This window comes from Vanellus vanellus (genome assembly GCF_965231255.1).
Source record: "Vanellus vanellus genome assembly, chromosome: 3".
In the NCBI taxonomy this organism is placed as follows: domain Eukaryota; kingdom Metazoa; phylum Chordata; class Aves; order Charadriiformes; family Charadriidae; genus Vanellus; species Vanellus vanellus.
Window position 1 is genome coordinate 122,460,897 of NC_138907.1, and position 26,886 is coordinate 122,487,782.

Genomic DNA, 26,886 nt, shown 5'->3' on the forward strand with positions numbered 1-26,886 from the left:
TGAGGGTAGGATGGGTCTGCAGAGGGATCTGGACAGGCTGGATCGATGGGCTGAGGCCAATGGTATGAGGTTCACTGAGGCCAAGTGCCGGGTCCTGCACTTGGGTGACAGCAACCCCATGCAGCGCTACAGGCTTGGGGAGGAGTGGCTGGAAAGCTGCCTGGTGGAGAAGGACCTGGGGGTGTTGGTTGACAGCTGGCTGAATGTGAGCCAGCAGCATGCCCAGGTGGCCAAAAAGGCCAACAGCATCCTGGCCTGTGTCAGGAATAGTGTGGCCAGCAGGACTAGGGTAGTCGGCACTGGTGAGGCCCCACCTTGAGTACTGTGTTCAATTTTGGGCCCTTCACTACAAGAAAGACATTGAGGTGCTGGAGCGTGTCCAGAGAAAGGCAATGAAGCTGATGAAGGGTCTGGAGCACACGTCTTATGAGAAGCAGCTGAGGTTAACTGGGGGTGTTTATCCTGGAGAAAAGGAGGCGGAGGGGAGACCTTACTGCTCTCTACATCTACTTGAAAGGAAGTTGTAGAGAGGTGGGGATTAGTCTCCCAAGTAACAAGTGATAGGACAAGAGGAAATGGCCTCAAATTGTGCCAGGGGAGGTTTAGGATTGATATTAGGAAAAACTTAGTCACCGAAAGAGTTATCAAGCATTGGAACAGGCTGCCCAGGGAAGTGGTGGAGTTGCCATCCCCGGAAGTATTTAAAAGATGTGTAGACATGGTGCTGAGGGACATGGTTTAGTGATGGTTTTGGCAGTGTTAGGCTGATGGTTGGATTTGGTGATCTTAATGGTCTTTTCCAACCTAGACTATTCTATGATTGTATGATAAGTGAAACAATAGCCAAAACAGGTCTCTTGTCTTCCGAAACTTCTATACCCATATTTTACAGTTTTTGTGCTGCGCTTCACCCTTGTAGCCCAAGAACTTAAAATTGTTACTCCTTTTGAACAAGAACTCGTGATTTCAATCAGAAGTTTGTCTTCTGTTTAAGGCAAGCTCAGGGCTAACTGACCAGTGTTAAGCTTTTTCCATTTGCAGACAAAAATGGGGGTCGTAGAAGAAGCGCAAACATGCACGGCAAGGCTGGGATTGGGTTTCCTGCCACACGGCAAGAATCACTGCAGTGGGAGTCATCAAGTGTCAGGGGATGTGACCATGTGTCAGTGAGCACCCTGCCACTGGTGAGTAAACACTGGAGAAGAAAGTTACGCCTGAACATGAAAATCTGTGAAAAGCAATTGAGAATGGTCACTCAATTGCCTATGCCAAAAGAAAGAGAGAAAAGAAAAGGAGATACAAGGGCCAATAGTGAGAATAAGCATTTTGTTTTCCGTTCTACTCAGTTCATACCTGAAAGCCCAGGAAGCAGACAGAGAGGAGATATATGAGCACACCCTGCCTTCATCTGGGCTGCTGGCAAGTCTGCTTGGACACGGCACCTCCCATTCTGCTGTTCCAGAAGTAATAAAATCTGCCATCATCGTTCTGCCTGTGCCAAAGGCAATGAAGAGCTTTCTGCAGAATGGTTTGCAAGGAAATTAATTGACAACAAGCTTCTTGGCAGTTTGCAACCATAACATTTGTATGATCTGCTGATGCCATGGTTTTATTCCCCGCTAATCAGATTTTGCTCTCTTTACTATGCAAGGGCATCTTTTCTAGCTATTGTTGGCATGGAGGAGGCAGACCTCCTAACAGGAATAACTCAGGTCCATAACAACTTTCCATTCATATTGGCATATATTTTTATAAGGTCTCAGAATACTCCCCAGAAACAACCCCACCACATAACAGCCAAAATATGACGATATGCCTGACCACTTCATGGTTCGGAAATCCATCTTTGCCAGCCACCTCCTTTGTTTTAGAACAAATCCCTACCTCACCAAATGAGTCAGTTGCTAAGAAATAATCTTGGTCTTTATTTACACAGGCCTGGACTCATCCTACCTGGTGTAATTGAGTTGTCTCCACCTGAAGCTGTCTTCTCAAGCTCCCTCTAAATCAATGGAAGGAGACAGACACCTGTAGATCTCCAGAGAGACAAGCTAGGTTGTCTTTCAAGTTACAGAGGGAGCTTAAGTTGATTAGACACCTCAGATAAATACCTAAAGTTACACAGCAAGGAGAGATAGATCCACCGAGAGAAAGAGATCTGCTCAGGGTGTCTACATAGAAGGAAAGAGGGAGGTCATTCTGTCCCTCTACTCTGGTCTGGAGAGACTGTACCTGGAGTATTGCCTCCAGCTCTGGAGACCCCAACATAAGGATATGGACCTGTTGGGGTGAGTCCAGAGGGGGGCCACAAAGATGATCAGAGGGCCGGAGCACTTCTCCTATGACAACAGGCTGAGAGAGTTGAGGTTGTTCAGCCTGAAGAAGAGAAGGCTCCGGGGAGACATTATAGTGGCCTTCCAGTACCTAAAGGGGGCCTACGGGAGAGCTGGGGAAGGACTTTTTAGAAGGGCATGTAGTGATAGGATGAGGGGGAATGATTTTAAACTGGAAGAGGGTAGATTTAGATTAGATATTAGGAATAAATTCTTTACTGTGAGGGTGGTGAGACACTGGCCCAGATTGCCCAGAGAAGCTGTGGCTGCCTCATCCCTGGAAGTGTTCAAGGCCAGGTTGGATGGTGCTCTGAGCAACCTGGTCTAGTGGGAGGTGTCCCTGCCCATGGCAGGGGGGTTGGAACTAGACTAGATGATCTCCAGAGGTCCCTTCCAACCCTGACCATTCTGTGATTCTGTGATCTTCAAGGACCCTTCCAACCCAAACCATTCTGTGATTCTGTGAATATCTTTGGGATGACCTCCAGGCTGCATCTATACTAGTAAGATCACAGTGCCAAAGGGTGGGCAGAGCATGACCGTGGGTCCACATTCTCTGAATGGTTACAGAGTCCCTGGCATGGTTTTTGTCAGGGACAACTCACATTTTCCTAACTGACTATTAGACATAGTTTGGGAGTCAGGAATGATTTAGAGATAGCCATTCAGTCTGAGAAGAGAGGGTTAGTGTTAAGGCTATGACCAGATCCCACAGCTGGCCATCAGACCGGGAAATGATCCCTGATTTCATTTCTGTAACAGCACAGGTGTAATCATATTGAGTTTTCCATTCACTGTGGATTGCACAGTCTATGGAGATGGCTTGGAGGACTGAAGCAAGCTGGAGTGCAAATAATCAGAAATCTAAAGAGAGGAAATTTATGTCAGATACACTCCAGTTTGAAAAGATGTGTTGGGCTCTGGAGCAGTTTGAGGACTATTGCATTGGTACATCCCAACATGAAGCACAGCAGAACAGCTTCACATCACTACGCACAGAGACAGCTGTGACTGTGGGCCCCTGCATTGCTGGGTCAGCTCCACACCTTCTCACAATGCTCCTAAGCCTCCTCATGCCCCACACTCCCCAAGTACTTTCTATTCTCTACCTTTTCCCACAGTGTTCCAAAGTCTTCCCAGGTCCATTAAGTCCTGATGACACCTCCAGCTCTTTCCCGTAGACCTTATATTTGTCTCCATACCATCACCTTCAGCCACGTTCTTGTTTCTCGTAAATACGTTTTTCCAGAAATGTCACGATTTAATTCACTCTCTGTGTCTTCTGCAAGGGCAGGTGAGTCTTCTCTCATCCCCAAAGAAAAGAGGAAAGCAGAAATGAGGAGCCTGGGAGAGGAGAACAGGTCAGCCCTGACATCCCATGGTCAGGGGGATGATCTACACCACTGCAGCCTGTGATAGTGGCACAGGCTGGAGCTGATCGCAGCTCTTCCAGGGCAGGGTCATCTCCAGCAATAGCTGTTTTCCTGTGACACTGGCAACAGCAGGAGTGGTCGCAGCAGCAAAATTAGCAATGTGTTGACTCCAACAGCTTGAATATGGCCTTTTTTTCAATTGCTCATCCACAGAATGTCTCCCAAACATCTTCTCCAAATCCCATCTTTAGTCCACAGGCCTCGTCCTCTCCTCCTGTGGTGTGGTGAGTCACCTAGGGCAGATGGGGTTGATTTGGAGAAGCGCACGTGTGACTGTCAGGCTGGTATGGGCATGCCGGCCAGTTGGCAGGCGTTATGGGACAGAGTAAGTAAGAGAAAAACTCCTTTTCTGCCTCGCCCTGGAAGGAGGCACTGAGGAAACGTATAGTGTCTACTCAGTAAGGTAAATCCCCATCATTGAGAATAGTACCCTATAAAACTAATAAACTTTTTATATGGGTTCTGTGAGGCATTACCAACTGAAATCATAGCAGCTGAGGTTTGGTTTACTGCTTAATCAACATTCAGGGAAGAAAAAAAGATATATTAAAAGAAGGAGACCTCTAACATTTCATTGGAAACTTTTAAGACAGTAAAGAGTTGGTAATTAGAAAGGAGATAATTCCGGTTTACTGGAATTTATCCAGAAGCATAAGAAGTGCTTACAAATCAGTTGAGCTGCCCAGAAAAAGATTCAACAGTGTGAAAGCTTTGTAGCAGAATTCACCGTGAAATTGGCTTTACATTTCTGAGACTGGCACACAGGAAGAGAAGAAAGAAAAATAAAGAAATATATATGGCTGTTTTTTGCTCTCCTGGTAGTCTGGTGTCAGAATCTGAGGGCTTTCTTTGCAATCTAAGAGTGTAGAAAGCTTTGGTTTGCTCAGCTGAGGGTGAGGATTCCCGCATGGTCCCAGGACACCAGAATCCGGAGCTGTTAGAGGAATCCCAGGTGCTGCTGCAAATCCTGAGAAAATGGCACGGGGTTGCAGTAATCTGGTGCTAGAGCAGCAGAACTCCGTGTGTAGCGAGAGCATGGCTACGTGAAGCTTTCACCTTCCCATTTAAAAAGAAAAAAACATTTAATACTACCTTTACATATGTAAGAATAAGATTGTATCTAAAAAGAGGTTCCAAAATGAAGATTATATTGTGATTTTTTTATGGGTAAACTTTTGTTTTGGTAACTTAGTGCTTCTCTTGAAAAACACACTTTGGAAGACACAGGGTACATCTTACAGCCCCCAGATAATGTTGTAAGAAAATGAATTTTATTACTCCTTGCTGTTACATTTTTAACTTTTGCCCTAGTGCTCTGGTCTTTATTTAGCAATCTTTTAAGTTTGTACAGTGCAGTTGGAGCCTTATGAATGAAACCACCATTATAACAATCATTTATCAGCTTGAGAGATGTAGACTGAAACTATACAAATTTCTGTCTCTCTCTTATAATGAGAGCTCATGACAATATCTGAAATCACTTTTAGTTCTTTAAAACGGAAAGGAAACAGCAATTTGCGATGTCATAGGTTGGATGAATGGGCAACATTCTCAGAAGCAATCATCTAAAACAAACTGATATATAGGTTCCAGTAGGAGGCAAACAATCTTAAAATCTCTTTTCAAAACAAAAGATAACTTTGCATTATGTCCCACATTTAAATTTCAGTGATTTATGTATATAGTTTGTTCATTCTATATTTATTGTTATTTGCCTTTCTGAGTAAATTCAATGTACTGAGAGCACGTTGCAAAGTGTTACTCACAAAGCTTTGCTGACATAAAAGTAATAAAAAAAAGCATGCAGTGACATCAGTGATTCATTGAGAACAGTCAGCACCTCGCGTCTGGTGTAGTTTATAATTTTCTTTCTTCTGAGCTTAGCAAGCAAAACCCTCTTTTGGTAACAGACTTATGTTTCACGGTGAGGGTGGTGGGGCACTGGCCCAGGTTGCCCAGGGAAGCTGTGGTTGCCCCATCCCTGGAGGTGTTCAAGGCCAGGCTGGATGGGGCTTGGAGCAACCTGGGCTGGTGGGAGTTGTCCCTGCCCATGGCAGGGGGGGGTCAGAACTTGGTGATCTTCAAGGTCCCTTCCAACCTAAAGCATTCTATGATTTTTTACATCTCCCAGTTACAGCTACCAAGCAATTAAATATGGCCTTCAGTCCAGGTTTAGATTATCTCTGCCTTACGCCCGTCTCAATGACTGACAATGCAACATTTTAAAGTGTATCAAAAACACTGAAACCAGACAATTTGGTTGAGTTGGATCTAGCAGTTTCCTCATTCCTCCTTTTTCTTTCACAGCACTGGGTTTCTTATAAGGGGTAATCTCCTGTTTGTCAAACTTTTGAGAAGAAGGATAGCTGAATCAGCACAGCAGATGAAAAGAGATCATCTCCCCAATTCCTATTACCATGAAAAACTCTGCCATTTCTTAATTTCTTAATTTCCTATACAGTAAGGCAGCCCCCTCCCTCCCACCAGTACAGCTGTGAGTACTTTCAACCAGTGTAGCTGTCTCTACAGAAGAATGATAAACTGAATTAACATATTGCACTTTCTGCCATGTCCACAAAGGGATTAAGACACACACCATCCCCATTTTTATAGATATAAATATGGAAGTTAGGTACCTCAACAGAGCTGGGAATTTCAGCATCAATGCGAGTCTTGTGCATGTGCAGTGACAGAACAACATCACCCTTTGGATAAAGTCTTTACTAGAAAAAAGAACAGGGCCAGGGCTGTGACTGTGTACACGGTATCAAATTATTTGCATGCCGCCTGGCATGATATTGCCCTGTCCGTGGCGCTTTCCCAAATAATTCCCAGGTGGAAATTAGGGTTTGGATGTGGCCATTCAGTTTTGGAAGCTAAAGAAGTAAAATAGCATAGCGATGCTTAGATTGCACCAGCTGCACCTCCGTGACAGAAAATTAACGCCAGAAATATTTAATTCATTAGAATGGATGCAGATTAGGAATCTCCAATGACCTCTGTAGGGACCTATGCACAACAAAGGCTTCATCAGAGAAAGCGCTCCCTCTCCAGTCCTCCTCCAACTCTCTTCCTCCTTGGGGTATTAGGAAAGCACATATTCAGACTACATTCATGTGCAAAATTATTCACATCTAAAATTATGGATATTAAAAATAATACTGGGAAAAGGGTGGGCAGCCAGCTGGCTCACTGCTCCTGCTATCCCCAGCAAAATGGACACCCCTCCCAAACAGAAATGTTTCTCATATATCGTTTTAAACCTACAGTGAGTTTAGTCAGCATAATAATTAAGGGAAAGCTTAATTATACCCCCCTGGGACAGACTGCTAAAGGTCAGGTTTCAGATACATTAATGAGCTGCTAAATGCTGCTAACTGGGAAAGGCTTTTTTTAAGTCCCGCGCGAGCCAGCCCACTCATATTTTTAATGCCAACACTGGGCATATCAGATGTCTGTGGGAGTTTTGCCATGAAAAGAAAGCTCATCTTGTGCTCTATTTACAACCGTTTCACCAGGTTTTATGAGAAGCAGCTTGAAGATGAGGCCATGCACCACAAAACTGGGAAAGGGCTTGTTGGTCTAATCGCGGCTCTTCACGGGGTCCTCTGGCCAGTGATTTGAGGGGGAATCAGAGCCATGCAGGGAAGGAGGCCTTCGCTGGTGGCGGCCCTGCCTCTTGAAAACGCTGAAAAGCAACAAGGGAAGGAGTCCAGGCCTTATGGAAAAAGCAGAAGTCATGCGCTATCTTCAAAATTGGGGAAGCAACGTATTTTAACAGATGCCTATTAGTTTGCAGGGTTTACTTCTTCTGTGTCTTGTTATAACGCCCAAGGTATGAATCCCCGAAGTATGACATATGTGTATATTGGTTGGTATCAGGCTTTAGGCGTATACATTGCAATAAACGTCCTGTGTTAGGTGAGAACAGCAAGGCCTGGTCAATGTCAAGTGCTCACAGATGGATCCTGGTAACATTTTAAAATCGGGGTTCTTTTTGCCTCAATTTCCCTGCCATAAAATTGGTGTGCTGCCCATTACGATCTCACAGAGGTCATGATGTTCTTTAATGTTTGTAGTGCACGTGGGAATTGGTGCATGCGCTGCCATATCAACCCATGGCAAAATAATCAATTTGTAATCAGTGCTGCGTACAAATGGTGAGGGTAAATAGGACCTGAGACCATGCAGTGAATGAGGTATTTGTATCAATTCAAAGACAAGTTTCTAAATGGTATTACTATAAGACTAAAATTAATAAAGTCAAAAACTTCAATACCAGAATTAAGGGCCGGAAGAGTTGCACAGCTTTAATTCATTTTTCATGTGCATATGGATTTTAATGCGGTCGGCCCCATGAATACATAGGGGGCATGCGATTCAGGCCAAAGGGTTTATCTAGCTCAGCATCCTCTCTTTGCTAGTAGCCAATGGCAAACGTTTTAAAGATGAGGATTTCAACAGGTCAAGCATAAAGTCATACTTTCCCCAAACACTCCCCCAGGCTCCAGCTGCTTCTTGGCTCACTGGTTTCCACGTCCAAATGTGTTGTCTCTGACTTTAACGATCCTTTCCATGCAGTTTTCCTCCATGAATGTAGACAAGTCCTCTTAACCTCCTGAATGGTCTATTTTAGTGTTACGGGGGTCTGTACCATTTTTCTATGAGTCTAGCTGAGAGTCATGGAGCAGTGGGCATAGCATCAATATGTTGCAGTTGTAATTTTTCAATAGAGCTGCATAATGAAACGTAAGGAGTAGGGTTTTATTCCAGTCATTTGGATGAGTCATTTCTTCTCTCTTTGGTTCATTTTGCTTTTCACTCTTTGTCTAATGAGAGGAAACTCTTAGGTACGGGATGGACTGTTGCCCATGCAGAGGCATGCTGAGCACCATTATAGCCATTTGGCAGCTCAGCTGAATGAATTCCTGCATCCACAGCATTCCTTGGCACGGCTGGTTAATAAATGGTATATATGCAACCTACACTTCCTGGATCTGCAATCTGAGATCCCCAGGGTAAATTAATAGGGACAAGGATGAAACTGGTGAGGGGTCTGGAGCGTATGGCTTATGAGGAGCGGCTGAGGGAACTGGGGTTGTTTAGCCTGGAGAAAAGGAGGCTGAGGGGAGACCTTATCGCTCTCTACAACTACCTGAAAGGAGGTTGCGGAGAGGTGGGAATCGACATGTTCTGTCAAGTAACAAGTGATAAAACAAAAGGACATGGCTTCAAGTTGCACCAAGGGAAGTTTAGATTGGATATTAGGAAGAATTTCTTTACTGAAAGGGTCATCAGGCATTGGAACGCGTTACCCAGGGCAGTGGTGGAGTCCCCATCCCTGGAGGTATTTAAGGGTGGTGTAGATATAGAGCTCAGGGACATGGTTTAGTGGTGGGCTCGGCAGTGTTAGGTTAATGATTGGACTAGATGATCTTACAGGTCTTTTCCAATCTAGGAAATTCTGTGATTCTGCGATTCTGTGACTGTTGCTCCCCCACAGCGTTACTGTGTGAGCAGCGCAGCTTGTGTAGGGCGGCAGCCACATCGCTGCACCAGCCGCTTGGCGGCTGCCTGCATCTCGCAGCCGAACGGGAGGATGCTTCCCAGCCTGAGCGGTCCCACCGTCGGGACAACCTGAGCCAGAGCTGCGGTGCTGCAGTGCACCGAACACCTCCTTCCCCAGCGCCCTCTCGGGCTTGGCAAGAGCAGCCTTCCCCCACGCTCTTGTGCAATGCAGAGCCTGGCCTTTTGGGGAAGGGAAAGGCAGATTTAATACCTATTTTTCAAATTGCTGAGTCAGTTCCCCGTATTTCCTTCGCTCCCAGCAAACAGCAGCGAAAGGCTAATGTTGCCTCCCGCTCTGCCTTCCCATCCCTTTTCTGAAGTAAACAAATGTCAGCAAATCCTGCACTAACAGCGCTGTTAAAAATATCACCCTGTCAGCAGATGGGTTCATTCCCTTCGGTCTGGAGCTCTCTCTTCATCGCACAAAAGGTGTGTTTTTACATCAAGATAAGTAGTTTAGATGGAAACCTCAGTGGCCGAGTGAAGAGCAGGCGTACTATGCTCTGCACTGCAGTGTCACCGGCTGGAGTGATTTCCAGATAGAAACTAGTAGAGAAAGAATGGACTTGACCTGCATTAACTATTGAGATAGAAGTCATCCCTGCTTTTCTCAGCTAGAACCTGGCCCTGGCGTAGCAATCAAAAATGAGCTTCTTCAGCCAAGATGCAGTAATCATGTTCTTTAGCAACCACAGGACCAGATCTTCAGCCAGTGTGAAAAGATGGTGCTCCATTAGGCTTTGGGGAGGCATGAGAAATATCTGCCATCAGACAGACTATATGCCTTTCAAAGGGCAATAAAACCCCACGAAGCTTTGTCCAGGAGAGCTTCCAGCTGTTCAAGCAAGGGGACGGACATCAGTCGGTCGGATGACGAATTTCACTGGGGAAAGTGAAGGGTGAACTTTTTTCTGCTCATTGCTTGTTACATTCTGGCATCCTGCAGTTCAGAAACTTCAGACTGTGCAGACAAACGCATCTCGCCACTGGAAGGTATGAGTTTTCCCCTTTCATAACTGGGTCCCACCACTGAAAGCGTTATACGCTTCCCTCATGGGTAACTCCAGGAACTTGTGCCACTCTCTTCAAACACCTGTGTGCTCTCTTCATTTGCTCAAACTTACAAAAGCACTGGTCATTTTTCAGACAGGTATTCTTTCACACCTTTAATTTGCTTCTCCAACTGTTTAACCGTTTTGTTGCTTTTCTTCGAAGAATCTATAATTGTGCTTTCTCTGTCAGAAAGTAGCAAATGACCAAACTCATTGTTTCTATAATAATTCAAGTATAGAATATTTTTTATGTATGCCGGAATCCACACCTGATCAAAGCATTTTCCCTTCTCGAGGCTCACTAGTGCCTTATTCGTCTGATTTTCTTGCAGATGTCACTGGATTATCAAATCCAGGTGATAAACAAAGTGTTCTGATCTGTGTCACAAATCCATCCTATGCTTTTAGCATAAATGAATATATAATAAACTCATTAATAGCTTGATCTAAATCCATTCCCTTGTCTTTCATATGTCACTTAAACTCCTGTCAATGAATAGCAATTTCCATATGTGCAGTCCTTGTTTACAATGTTCATTAAAAGGCTTAGATGCGAAACAGCGAAAAGCATTTTAATTCATTGCTAAGCACAGCAGAAAACTAAGCAGGATTCCAACTTTATATACAATTTGCAAGCAGTATACGTTAGCTCAAACGTAAATCTCACATAATGAGGTGTGCAGCCTGATGACTAATCACATCCATTGAAATGTTCTCCATGTTCAGCTCTGTTTCAATGCATGGGGTAGGTGGGGGTTGCTGTTTAATATTCAGTTCCTTCTAACAAGAAGAGGAGCTTCCAGGCGTGCAAAATTGTAAAATTTGCCCTTAAAATGAACTGTAGCAAGCAAACCTTGAATACAAAGTGGTGTCACTACGGTTCAGTTAGAAACATGTTTGTGTTCGGACTAGCAGGTCTTTGGCTCATCTCCAGCGCTCAACGCTGGGCTTCCACCCAGGGATGCTTATGGTGAAGCTCTAGAAAGGCCTTGTCAATACGAAAGATGAAAATTGGATAAGATTCAAAATCAGAGATGCCAAATTCATGTTAGCATTAATTATTCTTAATTCAAATCAAGATCAAGGTCCCCTTACGCTGGTCTCTGTGCAAACAAGGATAACAGTTTTTGCCTTGGAGAGTCTGCAAAATGAGAAACAGAAAATGATGAAAGATTGAGGAAGTGCCGAAGGAATGTGACATGTAAGTAAATGATCACTATGCGATTTAGCCCAGTTCCCATAGTTGCTTGCTCATGTCTGGGCTTCTTTATGTTGTCTGGGACAACATTTATTTTGAGGTGGGTGGGAAAGGGTACAGCGAGGGGGTTATCGAGGACTGTGGAGCTGATTAGCTGAAGAGCTATGAAAAAGAAAGGAGACCAAAAGAGCAAGTAAACCGTCACTTTTCATCTGTGCTTCCAACAGACTGGCGTTAATGTAATTTACAGACTGATGTCCCTTAGGATCTTGGGAGGCAAATTAACAGAGGGACTCCTCTATGACTGCTACACCTTTACATCATTTTCTTCTTCTACAGGTGTATGTTTCTATATACACTTCCTTCTGCAATGGAAAGATTTAAGAAAACAGGATGGAGACAGAAGTTATGATGATTCTTATGTAATTTTAGCAGTCTAAAAGACAGGTTCCTAGGCTAAAAGTCTCAGCTCCCTTTCTAACAGGTGAAAAAAGAGAGGCATTTCCTTGGGAGAGTTGTGCACATTGGTGCATAGTCACCTCCTGCTGTAGTCACTGTGGGGAGGTCAGCTACCACAGGTATGGCTGTGGTTGAGAAGTTGGCTATGTTTTAAGGGAGCGGTGTTAGGCTGATACTGAGATCCTCTGTAATGCCATTATACAGCAAACACCAGACAGAGTCAATTGTTTGCCTCTCTTCTCATCGCTTTTCAGCCATAAACACTCACGGGCTTGCTATCTGCCAGACTCCACTGAGACGCCCATGAGGAGACTAACTCTTATGTTTTGGTCTCATCAGCAATTCCCAGAATTATTTAAAAGGTTTTCAGAAGTGTTCATGTGTACAGAAATAAACGCGGTCACTTGGAGCACACATGAAGGCTTCAGAGTCTGTGTATTTAACAGAAGCACCCCATGATGCACTGTTACTTTTTTAATGGGGTTCACGTTGTAATCGGGATACACCAAAACTTGGGAGCTGGAAGCCACTAATACGTTCAGGCCTGCAAAGTAGCCATAGGTTGGCAGAAATATTTTAAAAGAAATATAAATATCTATTAGGCATAACTGACCTCATTCATGATATTTGTGGTAGCTTCAAGCGCGTTTGCTGTGTTTGTCAAAAGTGCTAAAATCTAGCAGTACCAAAATCCCTTGTGTAGCACTGGAGATTTCCCTGATGTCCTTGTCGCTGAAGACGCATGGTTCAACTGGCTGAGGTTTCACTGCACCTGGTTAACCGCTCCTGCTCTAAAACCCAGCTCTGTAAACTAGGCAATTTATTATGATAGGGATCTGCTACTTAAAAGAACAATTCTATCCTGCATACTTTTCAAGATGGAAAGACACAGCAGTGTGTAAACCCCTCTGTCAGCATGTCTGCATGAATCCGGTTAGAGAAAAAAATGTGTATGCCATGGCACCGCAAGGAGAACGTACCTAGAAATTATTTAATTTTTCTGTTTAGGTGCTTTTTTGATATCACAAAATGACACGTCTCAAATGAGAGAAAGAATCATATATTTAGTCAAAATGAAATTTCTTCAGGACCTTCATCAGCACATCTTGGCTGGACTTTATATATTTGTTGTTGTAAGCTCAGTGACATTCAGAAGGTATAAATATTATAATATCACTAATAATCCCTATGATAATCCCTATGACTCAAGGAAACTTCTCCCTGTGGACAATGTTTGTCAGTGGTGCACTGCTTCCACAGTTAGACCCTCTGACCCACAGTCTGAACCATCCCAGACACCTTACTGGTAGGATTAGGTCCTATTTCACATCTTGTACTGAGGTTCAGGAGAAAGAGTAAACCACTAACCACTGTGAGAGTAATTTAGTCCCTCACCTGTCTCATCAGCCCCCGTTAGTTACCCTGGCTACCACTAAAACAGCGTAATAGCAATGGGAAAACTAAACAAAGGAGAAACAGTCAACAATCCAACTGTGTGAAGAATTGTTACAATCATTTTAGATGTACATAGAGAGATATAAAATGAAAACCACTATTTTCATACCTATATGTTATTAGGTTTATATATTATATATTTTATATATAACTTTATATTAGTTTTTTAAAAAAAAATAATACTCTATCTTCTCCTTACACTTAATCAAGCTGGGAATTTGTTTACTCAGCCTTGTGGTTGAGGTTCGTTTCTTGCCTGAGCGCACTCTCCTGAGCTTTACCTTTATGGACGAGTATCCAGATGAAGGTACACGTTACCTTGTGTATCCTAATGCTACCTAAGGCATCACCAAGCTTCAGATTTTCTTTGCCTTCTGCATCAAGGACCACAAGGATTTACTGACTCTTCAAAAAGAAATAGTTTAATCATTTTTCTATTACTTCTTTGCTTCTGAAATGTGGATGATCTTTGGTGACTGCGATCAATTTGCTTAATGTCTCTGTTTCAGTTTTCTAAATCTAGGTGGGGATACTAATATTAGTGATTAAGCAGAAGAACAAATGCATCCTACATTTTACTGTGTTGAGATGGAAAGTTTGTTCTCTGTAAAAAAGTAAGTGTGAGAGCCTAAACTATGTAAAATGGGGTGCATTTTCAAATCGATACAGCTACATAAGATCATAGTTTCATAAATTTTAAGACCAGAAGAGAATATTGGATCGTAACCTCACCTCCTGAATACCACAGACTGTTACACTTCACCCAAATAAACTATATTGTCTTAAAACATTTAATTTGGCAAAGAATCGGTCATGTCAATATGCTACTAATGGCCATGGCCCCTGCTATGATGGGGCATCAATTAAATAAAACAAGCCCAGTTTTTCCAGGAGACGAATTGGTCTCTCTAGTGCCAAGGAAGAAAGAAAACCTCCATGTGCCCTGTTCATCTATTCCCAGAGAAAAAGAACTGTGATTCCCCACACAAGGTGTTATAGGTTATTTTTCTAGATAAACTAATGGAAAGGTCATTTCCTGTAGACTCACAGCAGAGAATTTTAAGACAAGAATATATTTAATGTCCATTACTGCGGTGTCAAAGAAAGCTGTCATTGCATCCTGTATATACGTGGCAAGATTAGAGGTGTGGTTGTTAAAGAAAACGGAATATACTTGGGTTTCTTAGTGCAGTAATGTTGAGTAAAGCTGTGCTGTGGCACTTCTAAGACTTTTATTTTTTTCCTATTATTAAAAGCCCTGTGATTTCTTTTCCTGTGATTAAAAGCCTCATTACAGTATCCATTGCAGTTGTGGTTTGAAATATAGCATAGACAACAAGGATACCACCACATTGACTGCTATCACCTACAACAGCAAACCATTTTGTTTATGTCTTGACCCCAAAAAGTAGGGTGTCATGCTGGTCGTCCTTCCTAGAAAGTTTACCAAAGCTGGCAGTACCCAGCCCCTCCTTCCCGTGGTGCCTAGTGATTTCCGACTGAGGTCTCAGTGGGTGTTATGTTGAGTGCTAAATGCAGATCAAATTCCTGTCCCAAGAAGTTGACAGGTTGTGAGAGAAGCAACAGATAAATGCTGAACAGGCATGCTTTGGCTAAGACAACACAGAAGGCAGACTGGTTTTTGTGCTTAAGTAATGCTAAACATCTTAAGTCAAATTTAGGTATGACGGTACAAAAGTAAGAGACCTCATAAATCTGTATAGGATCCACCTTACTGCACCAAGACAGGATGTACCTTGCACCTCCATTAACATTTATTAATCTAACCTTTAGACTTCCAATGAAGAAGACTTTATGACCTCCTTAGATACTGTGTTCCATTGTTTAATGAACCTTAGAGGAAGAAAGCTTTGCTTTTTCTGATATCTAACCTAAATGGTTTTTTTCTGCAGCTGAAACCAATGATTCCTTGTCCTTCTGCCAGTAGAAATGGGAAAGAATTGACCGCTGTCCTCTCTATAAAATATCTTTTTTCATGTTGAATGTTATTGAGTCCCCATTGGCATTCCAGTCTACAGGGGGAAAAAAGCAAATTCATTCAGCTTTTCTTTGTGCTTTTCATATTCCACAAACAGGCTATTGTTTGCTGGTTTTATTCCCAGAGGAGTTTTCCAGTTCTTCTTTTTTAAATGTCCCTGCCCACAGCAGGGGGACTGGAATTAGATGATCTTTAAAGGCCCCTTCCAACCCAAACCATTCTATGATTCTACAAAAATATCATACCCATTTCAAACAGTGTTCCAGGTTACGCCTCCATCATACTAGAGTAAGCAAAATTATTGCCTCCAAATTTTCATATTACCGTTAATTCAACTTTTTATGTGTTTTACCAAAATATTTTTTACTTATTCCCTTTGAAGTTCCCCATATCCTCTAAACAATCTCCTGTCTCACTTCTTCACCTGTTATTCCTTATTATGCATTTATTTCATTTGATATCCTAACACAAAGTGCCTTTCATTTATCTTCATTAAATTTCATCTTATTGATTTCTGACCACTTCTCCAAGTTTAAAGTCTTGAGGGTTTGAACTCCTCTGTAGTTTAGCTTACACACAAATTCCATACGTGTCAATATCATTAACGGAAAATATACGAAAGAACCAGGCCCAAGATGGACCTTTCATGCAGTCTCGCTTACGATGTCCCCCGTGAAAATTAATAGATCATTGGAAACAACTCTATATGTGTACACTTTCAATCCACTGAATGCATATTTCCCCTGCTTTCCTCTAGATTGTATTCCCTTAAATTGCTTGTCAGAATACTAAGTACAATAGTATTAAAAACCTTGCTAAGTCCAGGAGAAAGATATTAAAAGCATTACTGACATAGTCTGTCTCCTTCTCCTTCTTTCCATTAGCCTAGTTACTTTTTAAAGCAAGAAATTATGCTGACTTGAGATTATTGGGTTTTGATAAATCTATATCAGCTTTTTCTGATCACCTTCCTATCCACTTAGTGATGGTAAATTGGTTTGTAATGGCTTATTTTATTAGCTTTTGAGATAGGAACTAAGATGATAGACATTAAGTTCCGCAGGTTGTCTTCTGTTTCTGAAGACAGATACTATGTTTGTTCTCTCCATTCTTCTTGGACCATCCCATCTGCATTCATTCTCTAAGGTGACTGCTAATAGTTTAGAAATTGCTTTGGCTTAGCTTTTAATTTATTCATTTCTCCAGGCTCTTCCAGCTTGTATAAATTTAACTGAATCAAGTGGTCTTTAATCAGCTATTTCATCCTTCTTATTTCTATGCCTTTCCTCTTCAAACTCATTTTAAATATCTGCTCATAATTAACCTTTTGTTTTGAAATTTGAGGCAGAAAAAAACATTATATATTTCAACCTTCTCTTCAGCCTCTCTTATTTGCTTTCCTAACGTCACAAGTAATGGACTTAAAATTTTTGTTGTTTCCTTTAAATAGTCGTAGGCCATTGCTTGTCTGGCAAATAAAAAATTGCTGTACTTCGTTCATGTCATGTTAGTACTAGAGAAACTTGGCAGTTTTGACCCAGAGCCAAAGACCCTGTGAACCTTCCTAGAACTGCTCAGTGAACTTACCTCCACTGTCAGTGTTGTCGGTGACATTAGCAATGAAGCTGAAGGAATAGAATTTTACAGAGTGACTGTGGTGTCTGAATCATCAGAAATGTCAGGAAAATATTGGTTTCTGTCAAATTCAGAAAAAAAAAGGATTTGTATCCTTGGTGGGAAGGGGGAATAGACCTGCTCATCTGGGGAGAACAACAGAGGCTGACTGGAAAACTTTGTATCAGAGTAATGATGTGGGAAAACCAGTCGGGCAAAGATTTCTTCTCATGGCAGCAAGGGAGTTACTGCACTGTATTCCCCGATTCCTGTATTTATGTGATAGAGCTGAAGTTATTTGTGAAAGGGGGATAAGTGGAAATTTTACATTTGTGTAATAATAATCAAAAGACAATTAGTCCCAATTCTCATCCTCAAAGTTGTTCCAAATATCAATATTTTATTTCCTTAAGATACTACTTGCTCTATTAGAAAAAATGTCTAGAGTTTAGTTACAGTATTTTAATTTTCAATATTAGCACAGGTTAGTGCATACACATTAATGTATACTCTTGTGTAGTCTTCGCATATGTTATAGGTTTCACAATAAAAACCTTTTCTATTACGTACCTACTCTAAGATTAAATGCACCCAGGTACTCATCACTGAGAATGTGATACACTAAATTTATAAATTAATAACAATAAAAACATGGTAAAGATGCAGCCGTGAACATAACCTTGCAGGTGGGCAGATAAGTGAGGTTTTGGAATAAGCAGAGAAAAGTCAATATTACTGTAAATTGTCAGTAGAACTGGTAGAACATTGTTTCACCTAAGGCTTTTTTGGAAAGGGCCAATCCATCATAACTTAAACTGGTTTTGGCAAAAGGGCTTCTTTTGACAAATTTCCGATTTAAAAACATTACCATGATCTGCACTAACTGTTTAAACATTTTCAAAATCTTTTATTTTTTGATTTTGTCAGCCACTTTTAGCTCTGAATCCTAGCAAGAGCCTCCCACAGTTATTCTCTCTGTATATATGCACATATAACAGCAGCCTGAAAATAACGGGCCCATTTCAATCACATCTAGATGAGGGATAGAGATCTCAGAGACTACTGCAATCCTAGAAGCTTTGTGAAAACTGACGCCTAGAAAGAGGCAAAAAATCCCAGACGGGAACCTCCTTTCAAGGAGTGGAAGGCAGAACTCATCTATTTTATATTTTATTGCTAACATCCAGATAGGAAATGAGCGCGTGCATCTTGGTGGGCCATCAAGGGAGCACACGTCTAGCTGTGGATGTGTGGTCAAGGAGAGGTGTCAGAAGGGTGAGGGATGCTGGGACTATTCAGATGGGAGATCCCAGGAGCAAAGGACACATGCATAGAACAGATTTTATTAAAGACGCTGCTCGCGGCCCAACAGGTTTACATTTCGCTTTGTTCAGCCATTTGTACTGTCTGAGAGTCTGAAACAAACAAAAGCAAAATCACCCTTCATTCAGCAAGTACTGAAGTTATAAAGCTCCTGGTGGCAGGAGGCTGTGGTGGCCGAAAGTGTGAGTGCAGATGAGTAAAGGTCCCTCAATGCCTCCAAACACGATGTTCCAAATGCGGCCTCTGGTTTTGGTAGGCCTTGTGACTGAGTGCAAAAATCTGAGAGGCTGAAATGGAAAAGAATCACTCCCATTTCCAACATACTTTTCTTGAAAATCTATCCCTGCACTTCGGCAGGTCAACTAGGTAGAGGTAGAACAATCCTTGGTTCGACCCAGTGTGGCTACTGCCATGTTGTTAAAGATGGAAGAGAGATGTTAGAAAGGAAAGATGTTCTCAAAGTCTCAGCTAGACCCTAGATGAGTGTTCCCAAAGTGAGGTCTGTAGACCAAGGATTCCCTTTGCTCAGATCACAGTGGGGTACCTGGGACAGTTGAGGGGAAGAGAAGAAACTGAGGTAGAAAACAGCATCTTCGCTCAGAGTGATCACTCTGCCCTCAGTGGAAGAGTCTTGATGGGATGGGAGACGGCAGGAACGACACAAGCAATACGAGCAGAAATCCTGCGCTACCACTCATCCCCTCAGCCTTCCTCAGAAAAGAAAAAAAAAAAAACAAAAAAAGAGAGAGAGAAAGAGGAGGGGTACCTAAACCTGGAAGAGAAGGCAAGAATGAGGTCAAGAGCTGGTTTGGAAAGAGCTGTGTTATGGCTTTATGGGATATGAACAACTTTTAAGTGGTAAAATCATATATTAAAGGGACCTTTTTCAGAAACATCTGGAAAAGAACCATCCAGAATCAACGGGTAGATGAGGAGGGGGTGAGCACAGAAATCTGAGGAAGATTGTTGTGCTGTACCATCCCCAAAAGAGAATGAAACGCAGCTCCTATACCATTCAATTAAACCAGGACATGGGCACTGGAAATGGTGACCAGCCAGCCAAGTCCACACCCTGCAGGGTACTTCCACGCTTGCTTTAAGCATAATATAAAATGGCAGCCAAGTCATTGGATTCTGCAGCTTTACTCAGCCCAGGGAACCAATTCTTTCTGCTTGATGGGCCAAAAGTGACAGTGTGCAAGACAGCTGCGTCTTGAGAGTTTGAACAGACTCACCTTAAACCGACCCGGGAATTCAAGGTCCTTCCTGAACCAAAATGGTAATTCATAAAAGAGCAGCGTTTGCACACAGGCTTTTTGCTAACTGCAAGACTTCTGTAATACTGTATGTTTATCTTTCACTGGGGACACTGATTTGCAGTAAAACAGGTAACATTCACAGAACTTGACAGTTTATGCTGTAATTTTCCCTGCCTAGAATGGCTGTCAGGAGTCTGCTTTGGGCACCGTAAGCAGCTGTATGAATCCAAACAATTTAAATCAAAAGACAAACTCAACAGAGTTTTTGTTCACTATTACACACTTCATTATTTGAAAATCTCCTGTTGTCGTGCTTCTGGTTGTGTTACAAGAAAATTACCCTTGTGCATGCTTTGCTGCATGCAATTCCTCTGCTGCAGGGAGCGAAGGCACATAAACAGAGGCGGGAGCATCCCCAATCTGCTTCTACTTCTTTCTCTGCTCAGTAGCGTCTTTCCTCCCAGTGTCCAGAATTTTCCCAGGGCTCGATCCAAAGTGCAGAGAACTTTCCACTTTCTCACCCAAACCCAAATAAGTGTTTTTAATTTTTGACCAAAATTTTTATTTGGAAGCCAAACATTTTTGGCTGTGGCTTTTTAACGTTAGTTTTTACATACATTTTCCCCCAAATTGAAATTGTCTAATGGGAAATAAATGAATATGTGTGTGTGTATACCTATATATTCAACATATAAATTGTATGAATATGTATGCATAAAGAATAATTTTTATTAGTTAAACCTTTTCCAGCAAGCTTAGCTTCAACTTTACCATTCTGTCCCAAAGTTTAATAGCTGTAGACTTCCTGGACTGTGTCTCTGGTGAGTAAGATGAAAGTAAGTCCATATTAAGCTCTAATTTATTAAAAAAACCATACCCCTAAAATATTTCTCAGGGTGGAATACAAAGTAAGAATCTGCCATGGAGCACTGATTGCATCTGGCTCTTTTCTGAGTGTCCTCTCGTGTGACCTAAGGGAATTCCTTCTCCCCAGGAGGAGCTCTGGATAGCTGAGAGAAAGATAGACAGAGGGAGACATAATCGTGAAAAGAATGCATACATTTTCTGGACAATAAATGTAGACCAATGGTTTAGCCAGTACTGTACTTTCCGTCATTACCACCAGCATGTCAACTTTCGTATAGTGTAGAAACTTGTGTACTATCACTGAGAAGTTCCAACTTAACTCAGTTGGTAGAGAGCCATCATACAAATTATTCTGGTCATTTGTACTTAATGGCAGTATATTTTTTCCTGTTTCCATCATGAAGAACCAAGGTGTCCCTTTCTTGGTCGCACCTCCTCGTTCCTCAAACAATGCCTTTAATTTATACCTTCTGAAAGAAAATGGTGTTATTTGCATTTGTAAGTGTTTGAAACTGAATCCCTTAAACCTTGAAAGACATAGTAGGGTGCGAGAATGAATTTCAAGAATGAACCCCAGACCTGAACTGAACTTAACATTCTCCTTTATCCTATACAGGCAGCCTATTTGGGAAGTAATTCAATGTCCCTTAAAATCAGTAATTGCCTTTTAAAGGATATTTCATAATTTCATTCCTGAGCATGAAAAGTCTCAGAATACCAGGTTGTTAATTTAAGCACCTGCATATGAATTCTGGTATCTAGTTTTCGACAGACACTTCACGAGTTTCCACTCGTTTAACTGGTGACAAAATCATAATGTAGCTTAGCTGATATAATTTTTTGCCTGCTGGAGGATGGAAAACCTGGAGGATGATGGGACCCCCTTTATATGTGGACATGTATATACTTTGTTTTCTCATTTCAGGTCATGGAACGAAAGGAGTGTTTGAACTTCTTTCAGGATGGCGTCGAACCAGAGAGAATCTGCCATTCAAGGACAGAGTAGCAGATGCCTACTCAGATGTCATGGTCTCCTATACAATGACAAGCTCCTTATATTTCATAGCCTTTGGCATGGGTGCAAGCCCTTTCACCAACATTGAAGCTGTAAAAGTCTTTTGCCAGAACATGTGTGTCTCCATCCTGTTGAACTACTTCTATATCTTCTCTTTCTTTGGCTCCTGCCTGGTCTTTGCTGGCCAATTGGAGCAGAACCGTTATCACAGCATCTTCTGCTGTAAAATTCCTTCAGCAGAATACCTGGACCGGAAACCTGTGTGGTTCCAGACCATGATGAACGATGGCCATCAGCATACTTCTCATCATGAGACCAACCCGTACCAGCATCACTTTATCCAGCATTTCCTCCGAGAGCATTACAATGAGTGGATTACTAACATCTATGTCAAGCCATTTGTGGTGATACTGTATCTCATCTATGCTTCTTTCTCCTTTATGGGGTGCTTACAGATTAACGATGGAGCCAACATTATCAACCTTCTTGCCAGTGAGTCTCCAAGCGTCTCCTATGCCCTCATACAGCAAAAGTATTTCAGCAACTACAGCCCAGTGATAGGTTTCTACATTTACGAACCCCTGGAGTACTGGAATGGCACTGTGCAAGAAGACCTAAAAACACTAAGCCAGGGGTTCAATACAGTGTCCTGGATTGAACAGTATTACCAGTACCTTCGAGTGGGTAACATCAGTGCAACCAACAAAAGTGACTTTATCAGCGTCCTCCAGAGCTCCTTTTTAAAAAAGCCAGAATTCCAGCACTTCAAAAATGACATCATTTTCTCCAAAGCTGGAGATGAGAACAACATAATTGCTTCTCGTTTGTACCTGGTGGCCAGGACTAGTGAAAACACACAGAGGGAGGCGGTAGAATTGTTGGAGAAGCTGAGGCCACTCTCTCTTATACAGAGCATCAAGTTCATTGTGTTCAACCCTACCTTTGTTTTCATGGACCACTATGGTTTGTCAGTAACTATGCCTGTCCTGATTTCTGGTTTTGGCATCCTTCTGGTGTTAATACTGACCTTTTTCCTGGTTATCCATCCTCTGGGAAATTTCTGGTTAATTCTCAGTGTCACCTCGATAGAGCTGGGTGTCCTTGGCTTGATGACCTTATGGAATGTAGACATGGATTGCATTTCTATACTGTGCCTTATCTACACTTTGAATTTTGCCATAGATCACTGTGCACCCCTGCTTTATACATTTGTACTAGCTACGGAGCACACCCGAACTCAGTGTATAAAGAACTCCCTCCAAGAGCATGGGACAGCCATTTTGCAGAACGTTTCTTCTTTTCTTATTGGGTTGGTCCCCCTTCTCTTTGTGCCTTCAAACTTGACCTTCACACTGTTCAAATGCTTGCTGCTTGCTGGCAGTTGCACACTTCTGCACTGTTTTGTTATTTTGCCCGTCTTTCTAACCTTTTTCCCACCTTCCAAAAAGCACCACAAGAAAAAGAAACGGGCCAAAAGGAAGGAACGAGAAGAGATCGAATGCATAGAGATTCAGGAGAATCCTGATCATGTTACAGCAGTCTGAAAGGCTTAGAAAAAATAATAGCATTTTCTCTTTTTAAAAAAGCGTTGCACAGAGATGCAGGGAAAATAGAGCAAAGATCTCAGCTGCTTGTGCTGGCCAGGTCTGACAAGGCAAAGGAAGATCAAGAAGGGGTATTCATGACACATCAAGGTGCAAACTTTTTTAAACAAAAATAATGAAAGTAAAAATAATCTCAGATGTTTCCTTTGAATTCTCATTCTCCACCAGAGAAGAGTCTGTTGGCCGTTAAGTGTTCCTGAATCTCAGACTGTAGCTCTAATGCCAATTGCTTGATCTGTCATATGTAGGACTGAAGCAAAGGTGAAAAAAAGAGTTACCATTAAGTAGACAGTAGGGGAAAAGGCAGATTTGTTTGGTAATATTGCCCAAGGAAAAGAAAAAAAAACAACCAAACAACAGCATTTCAAATGAGAAAAGGGAACAAGACCAAGAGAGATAAAAAAATGCCATGTTATTTTTTTCTTATTTTCATGAGCAAGTTGGGTATGATGAAACCTATGCACTTGGGAAGTAGACATTTAAAACAATCTAAGCCAAAGTACTTCCCGTATACCATGTATATCTGTAACACCACAATTCGAGTGTTATTGTGAATATGGATGGCAAAGCGAAACCACTAAAGCGTAGAGGTACTGGTTATATAGGAGAAGAAATAATCACAGCCATTCGGAAATTTAACTTTTAGTTCCATTAAATGTGACACATGACCTTTATCCCAAGAGGTCACAGCTGGTAGTTACTACCATACATACATTTCGGTATTTCTGAATTGTGAAATTCCCCTTGAACCAACAGATCTCATGAAGCTAACCCAGGCCATTACCACTGCAGCAGTATTTGCAGTTCCTGCAGTGCAACACTTTCGAATTCTAATTTCTCAGTGTTGACATTAAATGCTGAATATTAATCGAGCAGGCGCTTTAAATGTAATGATGGATTGCATATCACAGGCATAATGTGATCGTGTAACAGCTGAGTCAGCTCTGGAGCACCCTCACAGTATTATCATTATGTATTTGGTCCAACGGACGAAGGGATGTGTTTGCTGGTCCCTGCAATATGCTGCGGGAAGTGGGATTTTCCCCTTCTTTAAGCAAAATGTCAGTCAAATACTTGCCACCCACACAAAAAAGACCTTGTTAAGGTTTGCACGGGGCTGAATCACCACCTAGTTGTAAAAAAGACAGATCGGTCCCCCGTGGGAAGGGGAGGGGAGGGCAAAGTGTCTTTATTATTCTTACTCCTAAATAGTTGAGTGTTGACCGTCTGCAGCACAAAGCTTTGTTATGGCAGTTGAAATTTCACAGAAGAGTGCAGTAAATCCGCAGTTACAACGTGACACTAGAAATTGTACTGTAAAGAACTATGAATGACTTTCTCTGCTTTGTAAACTATACAGTTTAGTAGCCCAAGTGAAGGGACGAAATCAGATCTAGCCATTTCAGTTTGCTCTTGGCCCAGTTCTGCACTGGACCTTGCCACGTCCATCTCCCCTTTCAGTATTTTAAAAGGGCTTGCTTTCTACTCTCTGGAATCCAGTATAGCATCACCTACATGAGCAATGTCTTCCTGAGTATATAGTATCCATGAGGACACTATGTAAAGTTATCGCTATATGGAGTGTTTATGTCTACTTTGTATTACTTGTGGGTAACTTTAAAAGATGTCTGGAAGCTGTTTGCCTTCCAAAATGTGTATACGTGTCTATTTGTGGCTGGTTAACTCAGTCTCAAACCTGCAGAGTTTGCTGATGAGGGCGTGTACATATGTTTTACTACAAAGCTCTCTGCAAGAAGTTGATTCTTTGTTATGTGACATGTCTCACCTCTTCCTAAGGTTTCATGGTTAGGGAGAGCCAGAGAAAATTCACCTGCAGCACAAAAAGCCATTTGAATGCCAGTTCTAATGTTCATTAGCTGCTTCTGTTCCCAAGGAATGCAGTTTTGCCTCTTCTCTATACTTTCTGTACTTTGCCATTACCATTTGCCAAAAATGACCTCTGTGTTTTAGGAGTGGTCAAAGCTCTTGATTGTTCAAGGGTCACTTTGCGTGTAACAGGTTTTAGAGAAAGATAAGCTTTCTAGACAGGTAAAGCTTCCAAAGCTTGAATCCAGATGAAAACTTCAGGTGTAGCTAGATCAAGGATACTGCTTTGATCCAAAATATTCAAGGGCCAGCTGCAAAACTGAGATGAAAACTGTTTAGTAAAGATTTAGGAGCAGGGGATGTTTGAATGTTGGGTCTCTAGTTGGGACCTTGATTTGCATCGTGAAGACATTGTGCAATATCCATCCTTTTTAGAACAGCTGGTTATAAATGTCAAGCTTTCCATACCTCTTCTTACATTTCCTCCGCTGTCTATACAAAACCGGGATTGTTGCAGCACCGCTGTGACCCTGGGGTATAACTTCTGGAGGTGTCCATTTTCACACCCGCTCTGCATGTCACAGGGGAAGTTGCTGGTCTTCTCTTGTACTGCCCAGATGTATCCCAGGGATCTTTGTCATGCATTGTATTGAAGAAAGTAGCATTTTCTAAAGCCATCAAAACCAGGATTCATCTCATCTAACTTCAGATGTTGACAATGTAGATATTTATATCTGAGCTCCCTTTATGGCCACAGGGGAGGGACAGTCATTCCTGACCCGTTTTACAGCTATGCATTAGGAGTAAATTAATCACACCTTAAAAAATGCACATTTCTGTCCATTGGTGATAAAGGAAGCTCAGCGTGCTTAGCTCAGACACAGGCATCGGCAGTGCAGACTCATCCAGGTTTGGTGATATTAACAACATTTAAAATGAGCAAGTATCAAGTGAAAGAGAAAAGAAGAAAACCTGAGAAACTTGCCTCCCAAGCATCTATTTTAGGGATAAATCCCAGGAGTAACTCAGCTCAAATTTTATTTTTGGCTTAAGAAGCTTTTATGCAGAATAGATCGTTTAAAAATTGCCACTGGAATTGCCCTAGCAGAGAACAGTGAGCTAAGAAATCAGAGTATGTCAATATTGAAGGTAGGCTCACACAAACGAGCTAGAGTTTGATGAGATGTCAAACCAGCTTCTCTCTCAATACCATGCATGCACAGTAGCACCTGTATATACCAGACGCAAGATATATAGACTACACTCTGGGACTAGAAGTTTTTTATTTCTACGGCAATGCAGGAGTGGAACAGAAAACAAACGATGCCTTCCATCGATGTCATTTGATTACTTTATTTATCAACTATTTTCCAGATCCACCAGGAAAGACCATTGTGGCTATTAATTCCCACAGACACATCAGGCTCTGTGGACCAAGGAAAACTTTCATCTCAAGCTAAAAAAACATATTATTTTCTTCTTCACACCGGAATCGCTTGGGGATGGGGAGTCCATAATTTTTAATTCCTTCTGCTTTTTTCGCTCTTTTTGCTTTCAGTCCTTTTCAATGTATTCTACTCTTTCTGCAGTATTCTGTTCAGCTCAACTGGAGCTACATAAGTACCTGTGAAGAAAAGACACAGCCCATGTAAAGCAATTTGACACTCTGACACATGCTGCATATTGGATCTTCATTATACACTTTTTTCCCAGTTACCATAAGTCCCCTGGGATATTGCGCATATTCCCTTAACGTCTGGTTTTATATATGGTCTACATAAGCTGCAAAGAACGCTGTGTGCATTTTCCTACTTGGTTTGGTTTCATTCCCTCAAAGTATATTGGTTTGAATTCATTGTTGAGATAACTCTGTTGAAGTC

General features: G+C 41.9%; 1 protein-coding gene across 2 annotated transcripts in view; it reads left to right on the top strand.

Annotated features, from left to right (window-relative positions):
• Positions 1–23,119, top strand: part of PTCHD4 (patched domain containing 4) — a gene marked incomplete at both ends in the record, with an annotated part of 90,196 nt that extends 67,077 nt beyond the window's left edge. For both annotated transcript variants that reach the window (XM_082481473.1, XM_082481474.1), the window contains one exon: positions 21,486–23,119. In XM_082481473.1, coding sequence (XP_082337599.1) covers positions 21,486–23,119 — 1,634 coding nt within the window. The remainder of the gene's footprint in view (positions 1–21,485) is intronic.
• Positions 23,120–26,886: the final 3,767 nt, after the last annotated feature.